The 15,232-nt window shown below is 46.2% G+C and overlaps 3 protein-coding genes and 1 pseudogene across 6 annotated transcripts in view; 3 read left to right on the top strand and 1 right to left on the bottom strand.

Annotated features, from left to right (window-relative positions):
- Nucleotides 1-613: 613 nt before the first annotated feature.
- Nucleotides 614-5,373, top strand: sytl1 (synaptotagmin-like 1). Of its 3 annotated transcripts, none has more exons than XM_028992056.1 (15): nucleotides 614-758; nucleotides 1,140-1,257; nucleotides 1,427-1,578; nucleotides 1,701-1,752; nucleotides 1,829-1,904; nucleotides 2,179-2,215; nucleotides 2,285-2,349; nucleotides 2,669-2,746; nucleotides 3,246-3,412; nucleotides 3,490-3,592; nucleotides 3,862-4,023; nucleotides 4,147-4,225; nucleotides 4,316-4,412; nucleotides 4,494-4,699; nucleotides 4,789-5,373. In XM_028992056.1, exons 2-15 carry the CDS (start codon nucleotides 1,148-1,150, stop codon nucleotides 4,926-4,928), a joined length of 1,524 nt encoding a protein of 507 aa, XP_028847889.1. In that variant the 5' UTR covers nucleotides 614-758; nucleotides 1,140-1,147; the 3' UTR covers nucleotides 4,929-5,373. The 3 variants fall into 3 exon arrangements, with proteins under 3 accessions (XP_028847889.1, XP_028847888.1, XP_028847887.1); XM_028992055.1 differs by having other exon boundaries at nucleotides 2,282-2,349; XM_028992054.1 differs by having other exon boundaries at nucleotides 2,179-2,349.
- Nucleotides 5,374-5,517: 144 nt separating this feature from the next.
- Nucleotides 5,518-10,199, top strand: LOC114797269 (digestive cysteine proteinase 1-like; annotated as a pseudogene).
- Nucleotides 9,944-13,007, bottom strand: susd5 (sushi domain containing 5). Its single transcript, XM_028992057.1, has 5 exons — nucleotides 12,879-13,007; nucleotides 12,410-12,584; nucleotides 11,704-11,825; nucleotides 11,426-11,617; nucleotides 9,944-11,353 (listed from the first exon to the last, which is right to left on the bottom strand). Exons 1-5 carry the CDS (start codon nucleotides 12,943-12,945, stop codon nucleotides 10,389-10,391), a joined length of 1,521 nt encoding a protein of 506 aa, XP_028847890.1. The 5' UTR covers nucleotides 12,946-13,007; the 3' UTR covers nucleotides 9,944-10,388.
- Nucleotides 13,008-15,103: 2,096 nt separating this feature from the next.
- The window catches only part of clasp2 (cytoplasmic linker associated protein 2), a 34,832-nt gene continuing 34,703 nt past the window's right edge, over nucleotides 15,104-15,232 (top strand). For both annotated transcript variants that reach the window (XM_028990511.1, XM_028990498.1), the window contains exon 1: nucleotides 15,104-15,202. The gene's annotated coding sequence lies outside the window, so the exon portion shown is untranslated. The remainder of the gene's footprint in view (nucleotides 15,203-15,232) is intronic.

Here is a 15,232-nt window from a genome sequence, read left to right as displayed (position 1 = left end):
TATATGCATGTCCAGCATGCACCTGCACATCAGCCTTTTTGGGGTATAACATCTGAATCAGACCATGGATGTACAAAACCCTGAATTAACAACTGACAAGTCATTTGCATGACATTTTATTTCCATTTGCTGGTAAAAGGAGAATCTCTCTGTCAACCTGAAACCAGATCTTAATTAATCGAGTGTTTCACTGCAGGACAGAGGAGGCACGGGCGGAGCTGCATATGTAGTGAAGAGCCCATTGTCGAAATGGGAGAAATTGCAGGGCTCCTGCATTCTGTTGCATTCTGAGTAGAGATCCAGAATACCACCAGCTGTCTCAGGCATGTTGAGGAATGTGTTTCTCATACACGAGACTGATTTATAAAGGCACCTAACTCCTCAAAGACAGTCTTGGTTAGGAAAAGATGAATACTTTGGTAGAATTAGGCAGAATTATTATGTTAAATGCATTCACGCTATACAAATCTTGCTTTGTGCGCTCCAGCAAGGTTTTAAAATTCCGTTCCACGGCCTGCTGGCCTCAAGTTCCTCTGCAGGTGTGTGTGTTTAGTGGGTGGGTTAAGATAACAGCTGTTATCGAAATAAACCTGTTCCTCTTGCCGGACGATTCATCCGCCTGTAGGTGTGTGTGTGTGTGTGTGTTTGCGCGCGTTGTAATATGTTTTCCGACTGAATACTTTTTCACTGTTGGATTGTGTTCAGACAGTCGAATTCGGGTTCTGAACACAGGACTTATCTGGACCACTGGGCTGAAGGTACAGTGTACTGTGTGTGTGTGTGTGTGTGTGTGCGTTAATAGCTGAGAAATGTTGTTTGTTGAGGGTCAGGTGTTCAGGAGGACAGCAGAGTCACTTGTTGAAAGGTTTAGAAGAACTAAGGAAGCAAACGTGAAGCCACAGACTCTTCTTCTTTAACTGAGTAAACTTTTATTCAAACTCCTCTGCATTTTCTCCACTGAACGACTGTATCCACATGATGCACACACACACACACAGACACACAAACACACACGCAGACAGGTTCTACATAGGGTGTACCAGCCTTTTTACTCAATTCCTTTAGGGGTCACCATCTTTTGCTACTTTAATGGCCGATTGGCTTATTATTTGTTGTGTGTGTGTGTGTGTGTGTTTTAGACAGATTGATGGATCCTGTTGTGCAGCTGACAGAGCTGACAGATGAAGAGGTTTCTTCTATCTTGAAGGTTCTCCAGAAGGACAATGAACTTCAGAACCGGGAAAAGAGGAGAATCAGGTGTTTGTGTGTGTGTGTGTGTGGGTGGGTGTGGGTGTGGGTGTGGGTGTGGGTGTCAACCACAAGGTTATGTTGCAAACCACTGGAGTAAAGTTATGAAGAAGAGTAAATGTGTGGTACTGTGTATGTGCACTTAACTTGTGTGTGTGTGTGTGTGTGTGTTTTACAGTCAGTTGACCTTAACTGTGCATGATCCGGAGCTCCTGCATTGCCTGTCTGGGGCATGGTTTACTGACTTAAGAGACAAGCGGCATCAGAAGGGCGGGGCTGATCTTGTACACACTTCCATTCGGCAGAAGAAACGGGATAGGGGTCACCAGGGTCAGATTTTATATTTGAAATTCAATTCAATTTGAGGTCAATTAAGGTCAATTTTTTTGTGTGTGTAAACACCCCACCTATACCATTGATGTGTGTGTGTGTGTGTGTGTGTGTTGTTGCAGATGTGTCTGTCATTTCTGTGTTTGAGAAACCAGAAGAAGAGCGGAGCGAGGAGTGAGTATTCTAACAGTGGATTTCGTTTATTAATAACTGTACTAAACTCCTTATTATTCACTCCTTATTCTACAAGATTCACAAGAGACACAAACCTCAGTTGCGGCCAACCGCCGCGGCCCCGGCCCCGCTCGCGAATACCGCTCTTAAAGGTGAAACCCGAACCCCTCAAACCTTTACACTCCTGCCACTAACATTTCTGTTCTGTCATCTCATCTTAATCAATCGATAAATAAAGAGCTTGAAATTTGAAGCCACTTTTAATCTGTATGGAAAATTTTCTTCTGGCATCACATGATTGGCTAGATTTTACTATTCAACATAAATCAAAATTTCATCATTGTTATGGGCAGGGTCAGAGTTCACCCATATAAATCCACAACTGCAGTGGCATTGATGCCAAATTTGCATCTTTTTTTTTTCCAGAATCCAGAGAAAAGGGACAATAACGTGGCCACCACGGGTAGGTCATCGCCTCTACCTGCGGCTTACAGAGATCCTCCACTGACCCCCCGGCTCTTCTGTCCAGCAGATGGCCAGGACAGGCTGAATGAGGAGAGCACAGCAGGCAGAGCGCCAGGGTCTCCTGCGCCACAGGTTCACTCTTACACTCTTCATGAATAAACGAATTACTTTAATTTAACTACGGCTTACAAACAGCACAAAGAGCATTTAGTAAACCTCTACATTTCAGTGAGGGCGAGTAGTAGTATGATGGTAGTAACCTTACGGGTAACACCTTGTAACCAGGAGACCATAAAGTCCTGTGTTAATTGTGGCATTTGTTGGTTTTTGTGGTCTTTGTCACATTCTGAAATAAACAAAAATTCAAATCTTATCTCTACACATGCCTACAAGAAAATTATTGTTCCTGCTTTGTGAAATGAAGATTTCTGCTTGCTATTTTGTACATTAGATTGGAGACAATAACAGCTGCACTGAACCTGAGCTGCTTGACTTTACTTCAACCAGCAGCCAGCAGGACAGCAATGTGGTGAGGAGAGAAGCACAACACACACACACAAGACAAAGAGGAATCAGGCAACTATTTTTAAAATACCATTAAGCTTGCAATTAATTTCAAATTAAAAATTGATTGTTAATTAACAAATCTATAAGTACTAATAGTTTGGGGTAACCATTCCCTGACAGTAGACAATGGTCAGCTGTCATTGGTCACCACAATCACATCAGTTGAACAAAATTTCCCTCAAGATGTTCTTCAGATATCTTGCATTGGGTCCAGAAGAACGTAGTGGACACATGGACATACTGAAAAAAGCCATAGAAGTAAACACTGGATATATGCTTTTATGATATGAATACGTGATATAAATCAGAACAATGTCCACCTACCCCAGACTAGGTTTAGTGTCTGAATCGGTAAAAACATGCTGTGTGGTGGCTTCTGTGATTGGATCTTGGTTATGTCTACTGAGATACCTGTGCAGACTGGTGCAGTGATGATGCTTGTTGGAATGTTTTCCGTCCAGTGCAACGGCAGTCAGGAGAGTGTGTTGAGCATGCAGGACCCTGAGGACGTGGCTGTGGATGGGCGGATCTTCTTCTCAATGCAGCACAACGCCCAGAGGGGGGAGCTTGTGGTCTGTGTGTATCGTTGTGAAGACCTCAGTGCATCCGGCAAGAGCCACACTAACCCGTAAGTGAAGTTAACTTTTCGTGAGATTCTCACTACGATACAACATCAGTAACTATGTGTGTGTGTGTGTTTTGTAGATATGTTAAGGTCCATCTGCTGCCAGGAAAATCCTCACACAGTAAGAGGAAGACTTCAGTGAAGAAGAAAACTGTGAACCCAGTTTACAACGAGACACTGAGAGTAAGAAAATCACGCCCAAACCATGCTGAACACCTTCATTGTAGAACATTCTGCCCAGGTTCTTCCAGGCTGATGGCGTTTGTGGTAGGTTGGGGTAACAGGTATGGATGGCGGTCCTCCAGGACATGGTCTGCAGGGCAGTATTCCTGTTTCTGTTACCATAGTTACAAAATGAATGAGCTACTACAAACTGGACTTGGTTTTTAAGTCTTTAAATCCTGTTTCTGATTGGACATGTGAATCCATGAATCCCCTTATTCCCGCTACAGTTCCGAGTGCAAGATGCAGATCTCAGGAGTCGTGCTGTTAGTTTGTCGGTCTGGCATTCGGACACTGTGAGGCGGAACCACTTTCTGGGAGGACTGGTGGTACAGCTTAGTCAATGGAACTGGGAACAAAGTGAGCCAATCTGGCAAGGCCTCCAACCCCGAGTGAGTCAATTCAACAATCTGCTCTTCCTCCCGACCTTTCCATATAACTGGGCTGCAAAGATCAGTGTATAGCATCAGCTAGTTTATAGTAATTATTACAACCCGCTACATCCAAACTGACAGGATCTGGTGACCACTGGCTCAGCCACAAACGGAGGAACCATCTTGATGGCTATGAAGTTCACACCCCCTGGATCTGAAGGTAACAGAACTTTACACATTTCGTACTATCACCCCCTTCATTCCATCCATCATGAGCTAGTGTGTGTGTGTGTGTGTGTGTGTGTGTTAGGACCTGATCTTCCTCTTACGGGAGAACTGCACATCTGGCTCAGAGAAGTTCATCTGCCTTCCACCAAACATGGAGCACCAAGCACATACGTCAAAGGGTGCGGAACACATCCGAATAATCCTGAATTTGCAAAAAATAAGCCCATCTAAATTCTCATGTGTCTGTTTTTGTGTGCCAGCTGTGTCTTGCCAGATGCCAGTCAGTCCAGTGGGCAGCAGACTCGGGTGGTGAAACGCAGCACACACCCTGTGTTTAACCACACCATGGTGTTCGATGGGATCCAGGCATGTGACCTCACGCAAGTGTGTGTAGATATTAGCATTTGGGACAAAAGCACACACACATCTGTGTATCTGGGAGGAGTTCGCTTCAGCTGTGGCACAGGTTCACGCGCTTTATTGTTACCAACATGACCTCTCAATGGGCTTCAACCCAAAAACTATAACACGATCTATATGTCTATCTGTATGTAGGCCAAAGTTATGGTCAGACGGTAGCCTGGATGGATTCGTCGCTGGATGAGCAGAGTGCATGGATGGCCATCAGGACCAATCCTAACAAATGGGTGGAGAAAGAACAGCCAATCAGGACAAACCTGCAAAGGATCACGTGACCCCTCTACACATGAACATTCGCGAAAGTGTCTGCAACATCTGGGACAAGCGTGGGATGTGAAGAGCTCCTTCGCCCAACCACTTCCCAGATGAAACAGGAAGATCTGAACAGACTTTTAAAGTTTTTATAATTAGTATTTTTAGATTTGATATGCTTTAGCTGTAACCTTCTAAACCTTCATGTTGATCTTCAGATGTGAATTTTAAATTCAGATGGTTGAGGAAATGGTAACAGAAGATGACAGGAACAACAGGAATCAGAAATATAGATTAACTATGGATAATTATTAAGGAGAATTTAGGTGAAAATAGGTAATCAGCAGGATGGGGTCAAATGAAGGCTTCACTGAAACAAACCAGAAAGAACAAAAACAAAACTAGAATGTTTTACATGCAAATCCAGAATTCCTCATGTTGTGTAATTAAATAAATAGTTAAAAATCACGTTTTATAAAAGTCCTCTTTGTCTAACTCTTTAAAAAATATATATGTGTTTCTACTTCTTTCAGCCACCGACGCGATGACGTAAAACGTGTCAGCTGATTCGGTCACGTGATCAGCGGGTTCCGCTCGGTCACATGACTCCGCGATTTTAAAAACGGCAGCTGGTGGACTTCAGCTCGAACCTCTTGTTGCCTTGTTTGTGAATATTTTTCCACGCAGCTGTGATGATGAAGTGGAGGATCGTGGTTTTATTCCTGATGTTCGCAACCTTCGCGAACGGCGCTTCAGGTCGGTCGCTACTCATTATCTGGTTGCGTTTGCAGTAGAAAGTGATCGATTATGTATTACAACATGCTGTGGTCCGCGTCCTCCCTCCGCAGTGTCGGAGACCCCGCGGATGCTCGCGCCCGACTTTGGACAGACGTACCACGTGAGAGGTGCGCGCATGTCTGGCTGTCTGGGTGTCTGCCTGTCTGTCTGGGTGTCTGTCTGTCTGTCTGTCTGGGTGTCTGTCTGTCTGCCTGCCTGGGTGTCTGTCTGGGTGTCTGTCTACCTGCCTGGGTGTCTGTCTGTCTGTCTGGGTGTCTGTCTGCCTGCCTGGGTGTCTGCCTGGGTGTCTGTCTACCTGCCTGGGTGTCTGTCTACCTGCCTGGGTGTCTGTCTACCTGCCTGGGTGTCTGCCTGGGTGTCTGTCTGCCTGGGTGTCTGTCTACCTGCCTGGGTGTCTGCCTGGGTGTCTGTCTACCTGCCTGGGTGTCTGTCTACCTGCCTGGGTGTCTGTCTGCCTGACTGGGTGTCTGTCTGCCTGCCTGGGTGTAAGGGTGTTAGTAGCCTAGTGGGTAACACACTCGCCTATGAACCAGAAGACCCAGGTTCAAACCCCACTTACTACCATTGTGTCCCTGAGCAAGACACTTAACCCTAAGTTGCTCCAGCGGGGGACTGTCCCTGTAACTACTGATTGTAAGTCGCTCTGGATAAGGGCGTCTGATAAATGCCGTAAATGTAAATGTCTCTGGGTCGTTGTCTGTTTGTCTGTCTGTCTGTCTGCCTGGGTGTCTGAGTGTGTGTGATATGATTTATTTGCATGTTGTTACACAGGCGTGATCTCGCTGCCCTACGCTGAAATTAAGGAGCCGTTTGAAGCCTGGGTTGATATGAAGCGGGGCAGAAGCCGGATTGATTATTATTATGGTGAGATGAACGTGATACTTTTTCTTTGTTTGTTTAACTTTTCAGGATTTGTTAATGCTTTAGTTCAAGATCGTCTGTATTAGGTCAGGTGTCAACGTTCCAGCTTGCCTTGGAAAAGCCATCAGGGATCAGCTACAAAATAACCCCCGTTACCACGGAGACTGAGCTCAACGTGATGAAGTGTTTCCAGGTGAATGGAACGCAGGAAGATCCCATTCTGCCACAGGGAGCTCTTCCTCTAACAGCAGCCTTCCAGGTGTGTGTTCCAGTGCCAATGAAAGGTCTGTCTGGGTGCTGATTGGACAGGCTGTTTATTTGTGTGTGTGTGTGTGTGTGTGTGTGTATGGCGTGCTGTAGTATGTGAGAACAGAGTACTTTGAAGGAGTGCTGTGTGAGGTGTGGCAGAATGTGTCGGAGGCGGAGTTCAAGCGGAACACCTACACGCTGTGGGTCACCCGGCCTGAGGGAGGGGCCTCGGTGGCTGCACCTGTGCACTACGAGATGATTGGCTACAACACCCTCCTTGGCTCTCATTACGACAAATACCTGCTGGACTACAGCGACTTCAGGACCAGCGTCCAGGACAAGGACTTCAACCGTCCAGATGGTGCTGAACGCACACACACACAGAGTACAGGCAAACTAGTAGGCCACACCCAGTAAGCACGGCTTCCAATGTCTTTAACTGTGCCGTTGTTTCTTTGAATCGCACACAGGCCTGAGCTGTGGGCCTTTTCCTGGACCTGGGGTGGAGCATCGACTGCTGGCCAATCCAATGCAAGACTTGCTCCACACCGCTCCTGTAGGCCACGCCCACAGGCTCTTTGGACATTTTAAACAGCAGTTTGGACGTTATTATGGTGATGCGAAGGAACATGAGGAACGAGAACATATGTTTGTCCATAACATCCGGTGAGTGGGGGGGGGACCCGGACAGGATTGTGAGAAGCGGGGCCGCCTCCACCACACGGGTGTTGAATGTGATGTTTTGGTTTTTTTTGTTTTTTTTTTTTTTTTTACCAGATTTGTTCACTCGAGGAACCGGGCGGGTTTGTCCTACTCGCTGTCCCTCAATCACCTGGCCGATCGCTCTGCTGCCGAGGTGGCCGTGCTGCGTGGCAGCAGGACCGGAACGCCCAACAGGGGGCGCCCGTTTCCTGCCGAGCTGCGGTCTGTGTCCCCACCAGACTCGCTCGACTGGAGGCTCTATGGTATGGTACATTTTATTAATGCGACATCGCACACATAAACCTAACTAATTTAATGAATTAGCATTTGATGTCATCATGTAAATAACAGTTAACATAACAAACCAACTGTGGTTCCCAAATGCATCATGGGAAATGTTTTTGGCGGGATTCTGGAGGGAAATGAGGGATTTCTCTGGAATGATTGGAGTATCGCTCGGTTCCGTTGTATTATTTTGTGTATGTGTGTAGGTGCAGTGACACCAGTTAAAGATCAGGCTGTCTGCGGCTCCTGCTGGAGTTTTGCCACAACAGGAGCATTGGAGGGAGCACTGTTCCTCAAGGTTCTCTCTCTCTCTCTCTCTCTCTCTCTCTCTCTCTCTCTGTGTGTATCTCTCACACACTACCTCACTCTGACTCTGACACTCGCTTCGGTCTCCTTCAGACTGGGATGCTGCAGGTCCTTTCGGAACAGATGCTGGTCGACTGCACTTGGGGCTTCGGGAATAACGGCTGTGATGGTGGGGAGGAGTGGAGAGCGTACGAGTGGCTGATCAAACATGGTGGCATTGCAACAACCGACCAGTATGGCGATTATCGCGGCATGGTACACACACAATTTACTCAAACGTTGTGTTCTAGAGGTGAAGTGAAAGTGATTCACTAGTGAGCAGTGGAGACACCCTGGGTTAAGTGTCTTGCTCAGGGACACAATGGCAGTAAGTGGGGTTTGAACCTGTGACTTTATAAGTGAGCATCTGATCCACAAGGCTGTAGTACAATATTTATTTACAATATTTGCCTCTGACTATTGATTCTGTGTGCGCTGTAACTTTAATATGACTCTGTGCACCTCTAGTTGTCCAAGCATTGATCTTTATGGTGACATTTTTCAAGGGTCATTACAGCCTTTCCCCTTGTCTCTTTTTAAAGGTTTGGGACAACAGTGCAAGCAAAATGGGACACAGGGCTGATCGATTATATGTCTGTGATTTAGTGGTAGTAACCAAATAGCTTCCACCCAAATTCCTTAAAGGTCCCCTATTGTGAAATTTCTTTTGTTTTGTTTTTTTGTTTTTTAATCGGTCTCTTTCCGAAATGTGGAGGGCGCACCATTCGCAGAAATGACGTCAACGACACCATTCACCAACCACAAACCCGGAAGTCGTGTTGGGGATTTTTCCAGAAAAAAAAAATGAACCCACTGGTTCTTCAGAGTCTCTCATGACTGAGCTTAAAAAAAAATGTGTTCATTTTTACATCCGATCACTGAGCAACTGTAAAGCTTCACCCATTTGGAAACCATGACGGTCGGTGAAGTTAATGTTTTAGGGGAGGGTGGAGGAAAAAAGCATGAGAAACGCAAGGTAACCTTTCCCCTTATGACGTCATAAAGGGGCAAATTCCAGATTGAATGTTTGAGCTGCCGCTCTCTGAATGGTGAAGCCGAATGACCAAAACACTCTTTACACTGATCGCCATAGACAGGCCGGGGAACTCGTAGTCATGTTATTCATAATAGGGGAACTTGAAAAGTTGTGGAGACATCTTGTATGCTGACCTCATGGTGTGAGACCTTGTCATCGATAAGGTCTGTGTGTTTTTCAGAATGGCTTCTGCCATAATAACGATTCCACAGCGACGGCGCGCGTCACCAGCTACACCAACGTGACCAGTGGTGACACTGAAGCCCTGAAGGTGGCGCTGTTTAAGTTCGGCCCCAGCAGCTGTCAGCATTGATGCTGCGCACCGATCCTTCACCTTCTACAGCCACGGAGTGTATTATGAACCAGCATGCAGTGAGTCGCTCGCTCGCTCGCTCGCTCACACCCAAACACACACACACACACACACACACATGCCTGTCAATTTCTGACAATGTGTGGTTTGTCTCTGTAGAAAACACACCTGATGACCTGGATCACGCCGTGTTGGCAGTGGGTTACGGGGTCCTCGACGGTCAATCTTATTGGCTGATTAAGAACAGCTGGTCCAGTTACTGGGGAAACGCTGGCTTTGTGCTGATGTCGATGAAGGACAATAACTGTGGTGTCACTACAGATGCTACATATGTCACACTTGCCTGAACACGTGCACACACGCACAAACATCTCTACACAAGTGCTCACATCTTAGTAGATGAGAAAATATCCTACGGATTTTGAATAAACAAACCATCAGTTCAGGCATTTTAAATTTATTTAAACCAAAGAAGACATTTAGAATCTGCTGTGGAGAAACAACTCGCATGGTTCAAAAGTTGTTTTTTTTGTTTTTTTTTTTTTACACACAGTGTATATGAGGCCTTCATTTATTTTGTTGCAGATGCACCATGTAAAATGTGTTAATATTTAAACGTACCGATATATAGATTTGCCACAATTGCGGTATTTGTTGGGGTGGTCGACTCCATCGGTCAGAATAAAGTTTACAAAGAAAATGAAAGGGTTCACTCTTGTATTCCCTGTGCAAAACCTCACCAACATCATGGCCGTTTCTTTTCAGTGTGATTGCACCCATTGTGCAGCCTCTCTCTCCCTCTCTGTAAAAGTGGACCGAAAGGCCGTTAACTCTCTACTACACTGTCATTTCCAACAGTCCAGTGCTTACGTGTGTGTGTGTGTGTTGTGTGTTTTAATCCGTGAACTGCATCTCTATGCTCTGCGTCTGTTGTGTCATGCCACCGTCATTCAGTTGATAGAGCAAATTCTTCTGCTGCCTCTTACGGTAGAGCCACGCCCCAAGTGCCAAGCCAGCTAGTGCCACAGCCACACCCACAGTGATTATGGCAACCATGGGACCGCCTCCCGTGGGCGAGCAGGTGTCCACCCCACAGGGCAGTTCAGTACCCCCACCCTGCTGTGTGTAGTTGTTCTGATTGACAGTTTGGCTGCCGATGTCAGTGGACAGGATGATGATGTCATCAGGAGGTGTGGCCAGGTCCGTACTCTTTGTTGGGTGAAGTGGCATTTCAGGTCGCTCTACCCCTGAGGGAGTGGTCAGATCTGGCCCCATCCCTTCATGACTGCTGCTGACATTCTCTGGGGTGGGGCTTCGTGTGTACACCATGGTGCTGTGCTCTAGGGTGGGGCTGGGGGCATTGCTGACTGCAACTGAGGGGGTGGAGTTGTCTTTTTGTCTTGTCAGCCCCACTTCTCCTCTTTCCTCATCTGTCTTCCTATCCTCTGACTCCGCCTCTGTGGACACGCCCACCACAGTAGTGTTTTCTTCGTTACTGACAGGATGTCCATCCAACCAGGACCCATCAGTGTTCTGCTGATGCACGTCAGTAGGTTTTTCCAGGGTGTGGCCATCTTTGTTGCTCTCTGGCTGTGATTGGCTGCCTGCCGATTTATCTGCGATGTCAATTTGGTCTGTGGGCGTCTTGATTTGCACCTCTGTGTCCTGGAACGCCTCAGAAGGAAACCAAAATAGATGTTTCTGGCTGAGCAGGGCCACGGGTGGGTCAGTCACAGACATTCGCACGTTCCCTGTAGACTCCTCCCCCTCTGTAGGCTCCGCCTCCTCTCCTCCAACAGGCGGAGCCCTGGTTCCACCAGCAAACGTGTCATCCAAAGATGCATATGTTGCATTCTCACCTGTCATCAGACAGACAAACATCATGGATACCAACAAGGCATCAGCACACACACACACACACACACACTGACCTGTCTTCTCGCAGGTTGGGACAAACCCATACCACTCCCCACAGCTGTCACACAGAAGACTGAAGGCTGAGTCTCCGCTGTATGCTGCAAAACCCGCTTCGCATTCGTACAGCAGCTCGTCCCCAACAGCCAGTCCAGTTTGGCCCCGTAAACGTGCGTGAGGGAAGGAGGGCGGGTCTCCGCATGGGACATCTGACAAGGCATCATTGAAACACAACGTCCTGTTTGTGGCCTGCAGCAGGCGACGTGGCATTATCGGGCCGAGAAAGACACTTTACCATCATTCGTGATACAGAACGAGCCAAGCCGCAGCTCCTCTTCACCACCCTCCACCGCGTCTTCCACCTGTACGTCCACCGCATGTAGCCCCGCCCGCTCAACACGCCTGCACACTGTTGTCCTGCCGGCAAAATGCAAGTTTCACACTGTGCACGTGCCAGAAACTGGACACGTGTTGCCACTGCTGGTGTTATGCCGTTTAAACCAACTGTATGATGGTTGTGATTTATTATCAGGTCTTCTGGTTCATAGGCGAGTGTGTTACCCACTAGGCTACTACCACCCTCTCTGATAAATGCCATTAATGTATTTATTGGCCAAGTATGTGCAAGCACATGCAAGGAATTTGATTCTGGTAGATGGTGTCTCTCAAGTACAGTGTAGAAAAAAACAACAATGTGCAAGGATGTGTGTAAGTGTTATTGTACAAGTTGTGGAATTTGTTTAAACTGTTAATAAATAAATATCTACTGAGTATAAATATATGTAAGAATGTTCATAGAGATTAACAATACAAAGAGGTAAACAGGTAAAAATCTAAATTCCTATAGACAGCATGTACATACATTTTTACATGTTTACATATTTAACTTTCGTCATCATTGTCGTAACCATGATAAACTTGCAGATATGCATGGCTGCTATTGTAGCTGCTTCCATTCCTTTTCTGCATCAGACTTGACTGCATAACCCACAGACACTCACCCAATGCTCGGCCCGGACAGCCAGGCTCTAGAACACACAGAGAAGGAACATTCTTGAATGGCAAACCGGAGCTCCGCCCCCGATGCCAAGTGTCCAGCGTGAGCGTTGCAGGCTTGCTCCGCCCGTTCAGAGCTCACTCCCGTCTCGTTCCGAAAATCCAGCAGGAAAACCCGTCCTGAAGGAGACCCATCAATAAACACCCACACTCACACACTAGACTCAACTTCTGTTCTCAACCTTATGATATTATACATGATGAATATGTATGAATAAAGAAATAAAGAACGGTTCAGATGATGCCATTTTTAATGTCCTCAAATAATAACAATTATTTCATTTCTACTGTGCTCTGCTTTATTTGCAGAAATAATTCAGAGAGGGTGTGGCCACAGTGCAGACCCCACCCCAAGTCCGGTAATATGGCGATCGTTCCTCAGATCACCCATACTTGTCATATCTCAGCTCTTACCTCCAGAGACGCTGCATTGACCCCACAGCAGCAGGACAGCTGCAGCCAGCAGGCAGAAGCGGTACATTCCCCTCGACCGGACAGGGACAGCAGGGGACAGAAGCCGGACGATGGACACACAGCCCCAGAGAGAGTTGCTCGCCGAGTGGCAGGACAGCGAGGTGCTGCTTTGATTCGCTGCTGCTGACGAGGGAACATCAGCGGCTGAAGCCACCATGTTAAAATTCACACCAGAGCTTCAGTAAACTCAGGAGAATACTTTCACACACACACACACACACACACACACACACACACACCTTATACTCGTCAAAGTTTTAGTACATTTACACACACACACACACACACACACTCACCAACACAGATGTTCCAGAACTTCAATAATCATATTCATCTGTGTTCGGTTTACACACACATAACTCAGTCATTGTTATTTTTTATTTATTTTAACAGTCCTAAGACATACGGAATACACTCTCTCTCTCTCTCTCTCTCACACACACACACACACACACACACACACAGGGCTTTAAATAGGACATATTGTTCATCAGATTCATCGCCTCGCTGAGAAAACATCCCTGTGTCAAACATTCATACTCGGTTACTCACACACGCGCATCATTCTCTAATAAAAACCCGTACAAACCCTCTCTGTCACACTCACCATCCACTTATAAATCCCGTACATACACACTGATACCACGTGAGGCTGAAAAAGACATCCAAACTTTAACAGCACTATTTATGATGGGATGCGGTTCTCAGCGATGTTAACAACTGAGCTCACTTCTGGTTTTGGAATAGAATAGAAGGAATAAAACGGCTTTTATTGTCATGAACAATGAGATTTGCAGTGCAGACCTCTATGTAGAAATATAGCAAGAAAATACAATAAGGGACAGGAATTACAAGTGACAGTGCTATAAACATATGGGAAGAATAAATAACCGAGTATGGTTTTATATACAGTGTTTATTATATATAGCGCCTCATGTTATTATAGGGTAATGTGGTTACATGTTATTGCATTAGATTAGAATTATTGCACATTTATTTCACATTGTTTGCAAGTATTCACAGTAATGATGAACAGTATACAGATATTGCACCCTGTTCAATTCTGATAAATATTAATATTGATATTTCGGGTTTAAGACTGTGTAGTCAGCGCATGTAAGAGTTTAAACTGGTTATGGCTATTGGGGAAAAGCTGTTCTTGAGTCAGTTTGTCCTTGTTGTAAAGCAATAAACATACATAATATACAAATTAATTTCTCATCCCTTCATCATCTATCCAATCATTTCCAAAGGACTGAATGCAGAATGTACTAGTCACATGTTAATTTAATCTTTTCACTCCAATATTTTTTATCCATATAATCTGAGAAAAAAAGGGAAAGTGGGTTGCAAAAGTATTCGGCCCCCTTCAACTTTTCCACATTTTGTCACATTACAGCCACAAACATGAATCTATTTTATGGGAATTCCACATGAAAGACCAATACAATTGAGAAGTGGAACGAAAATCATACATGATTCCACACATTTTACATACACACACACACACACATATATATGTTTGTGTGTGTGTGTGTATTCCTGACCACCATTTACCAAATTTCAAATGTGAAGTTATTGTGGCACATAATGTAGACAGGCGTGGCGCCCTGTGTCCCCACCCTCTGCCTGATGTGCTGGGATGGGTTCCTGCAGCCGTGACCCCGAGTGTCGCTAACTAGAATGCAGTTTGGCCTCATGGCGGTGCTGTAGCTCCATTATTATTAATGTTTTTTTGGCTCATATCCCCTGCACCATGGGACATAGAAAAACCCGTTATATTGTTTTCACACATTCCTTTGCCCTTAAACAAATGATCTGAAATGTTCTTATTAGTGAATTAACTCTGGAATTGATCGTATGAGTTTAGTAATGAATATGATATTCTTATCTGGACAATGGAGGAGTGAATGCAGCAATTAGTGTGCAAATGTAATAAATAAAAACACTAAACATGGCTGCGTCGTAATGTAAAAGCCCCGCACGGTCACCTCCCGCGACATCGGACATCTTTTCCCCGTAAAGAAAGAGGTGAAAGATGGAGGGAGAGCACGGAGGTGGGGCGGGAGAGGGGGCGTGGTCTCCGCCGCCGCCGATGCTGCTGCAGTCGCCAGGCCCCGCCCCCCGTTCCGCCTCCCGCGCCTGCGCGCGCGCCCGCGCCTGCGCAGACGCGACAACGCAGAAAGGAGAAGAGAGGATCCGGCGCTCGGACTCGGAGCTCCGAATTCGGCGGCGCTTTCTTCCGACCCTGCAGGAGACCGCAGGTGGGCCCGTCCTCCTCTTCTGCTCCTGGT

This window comes from Denticeps clupeoides, chromosome 9, assembly GCF_900700375.1.
Source record: "Denticeps clupeoides chromosome 9, fDenClu1.1, whole genome shotgun sequence".
In the NCBI taxonomy this organism is placed as follows: domain Eukaryota; kingdom Metazoa; phylum Chordata; class Actinopteri; order Clupeiformes; family Denticipitidae; genus Denticeps; species Denticeps clupeoides.
Note: the sequence above shows the minus strand (reverse complement) of the source record. Positions and strands in the feature narration are given on the sequence as shown.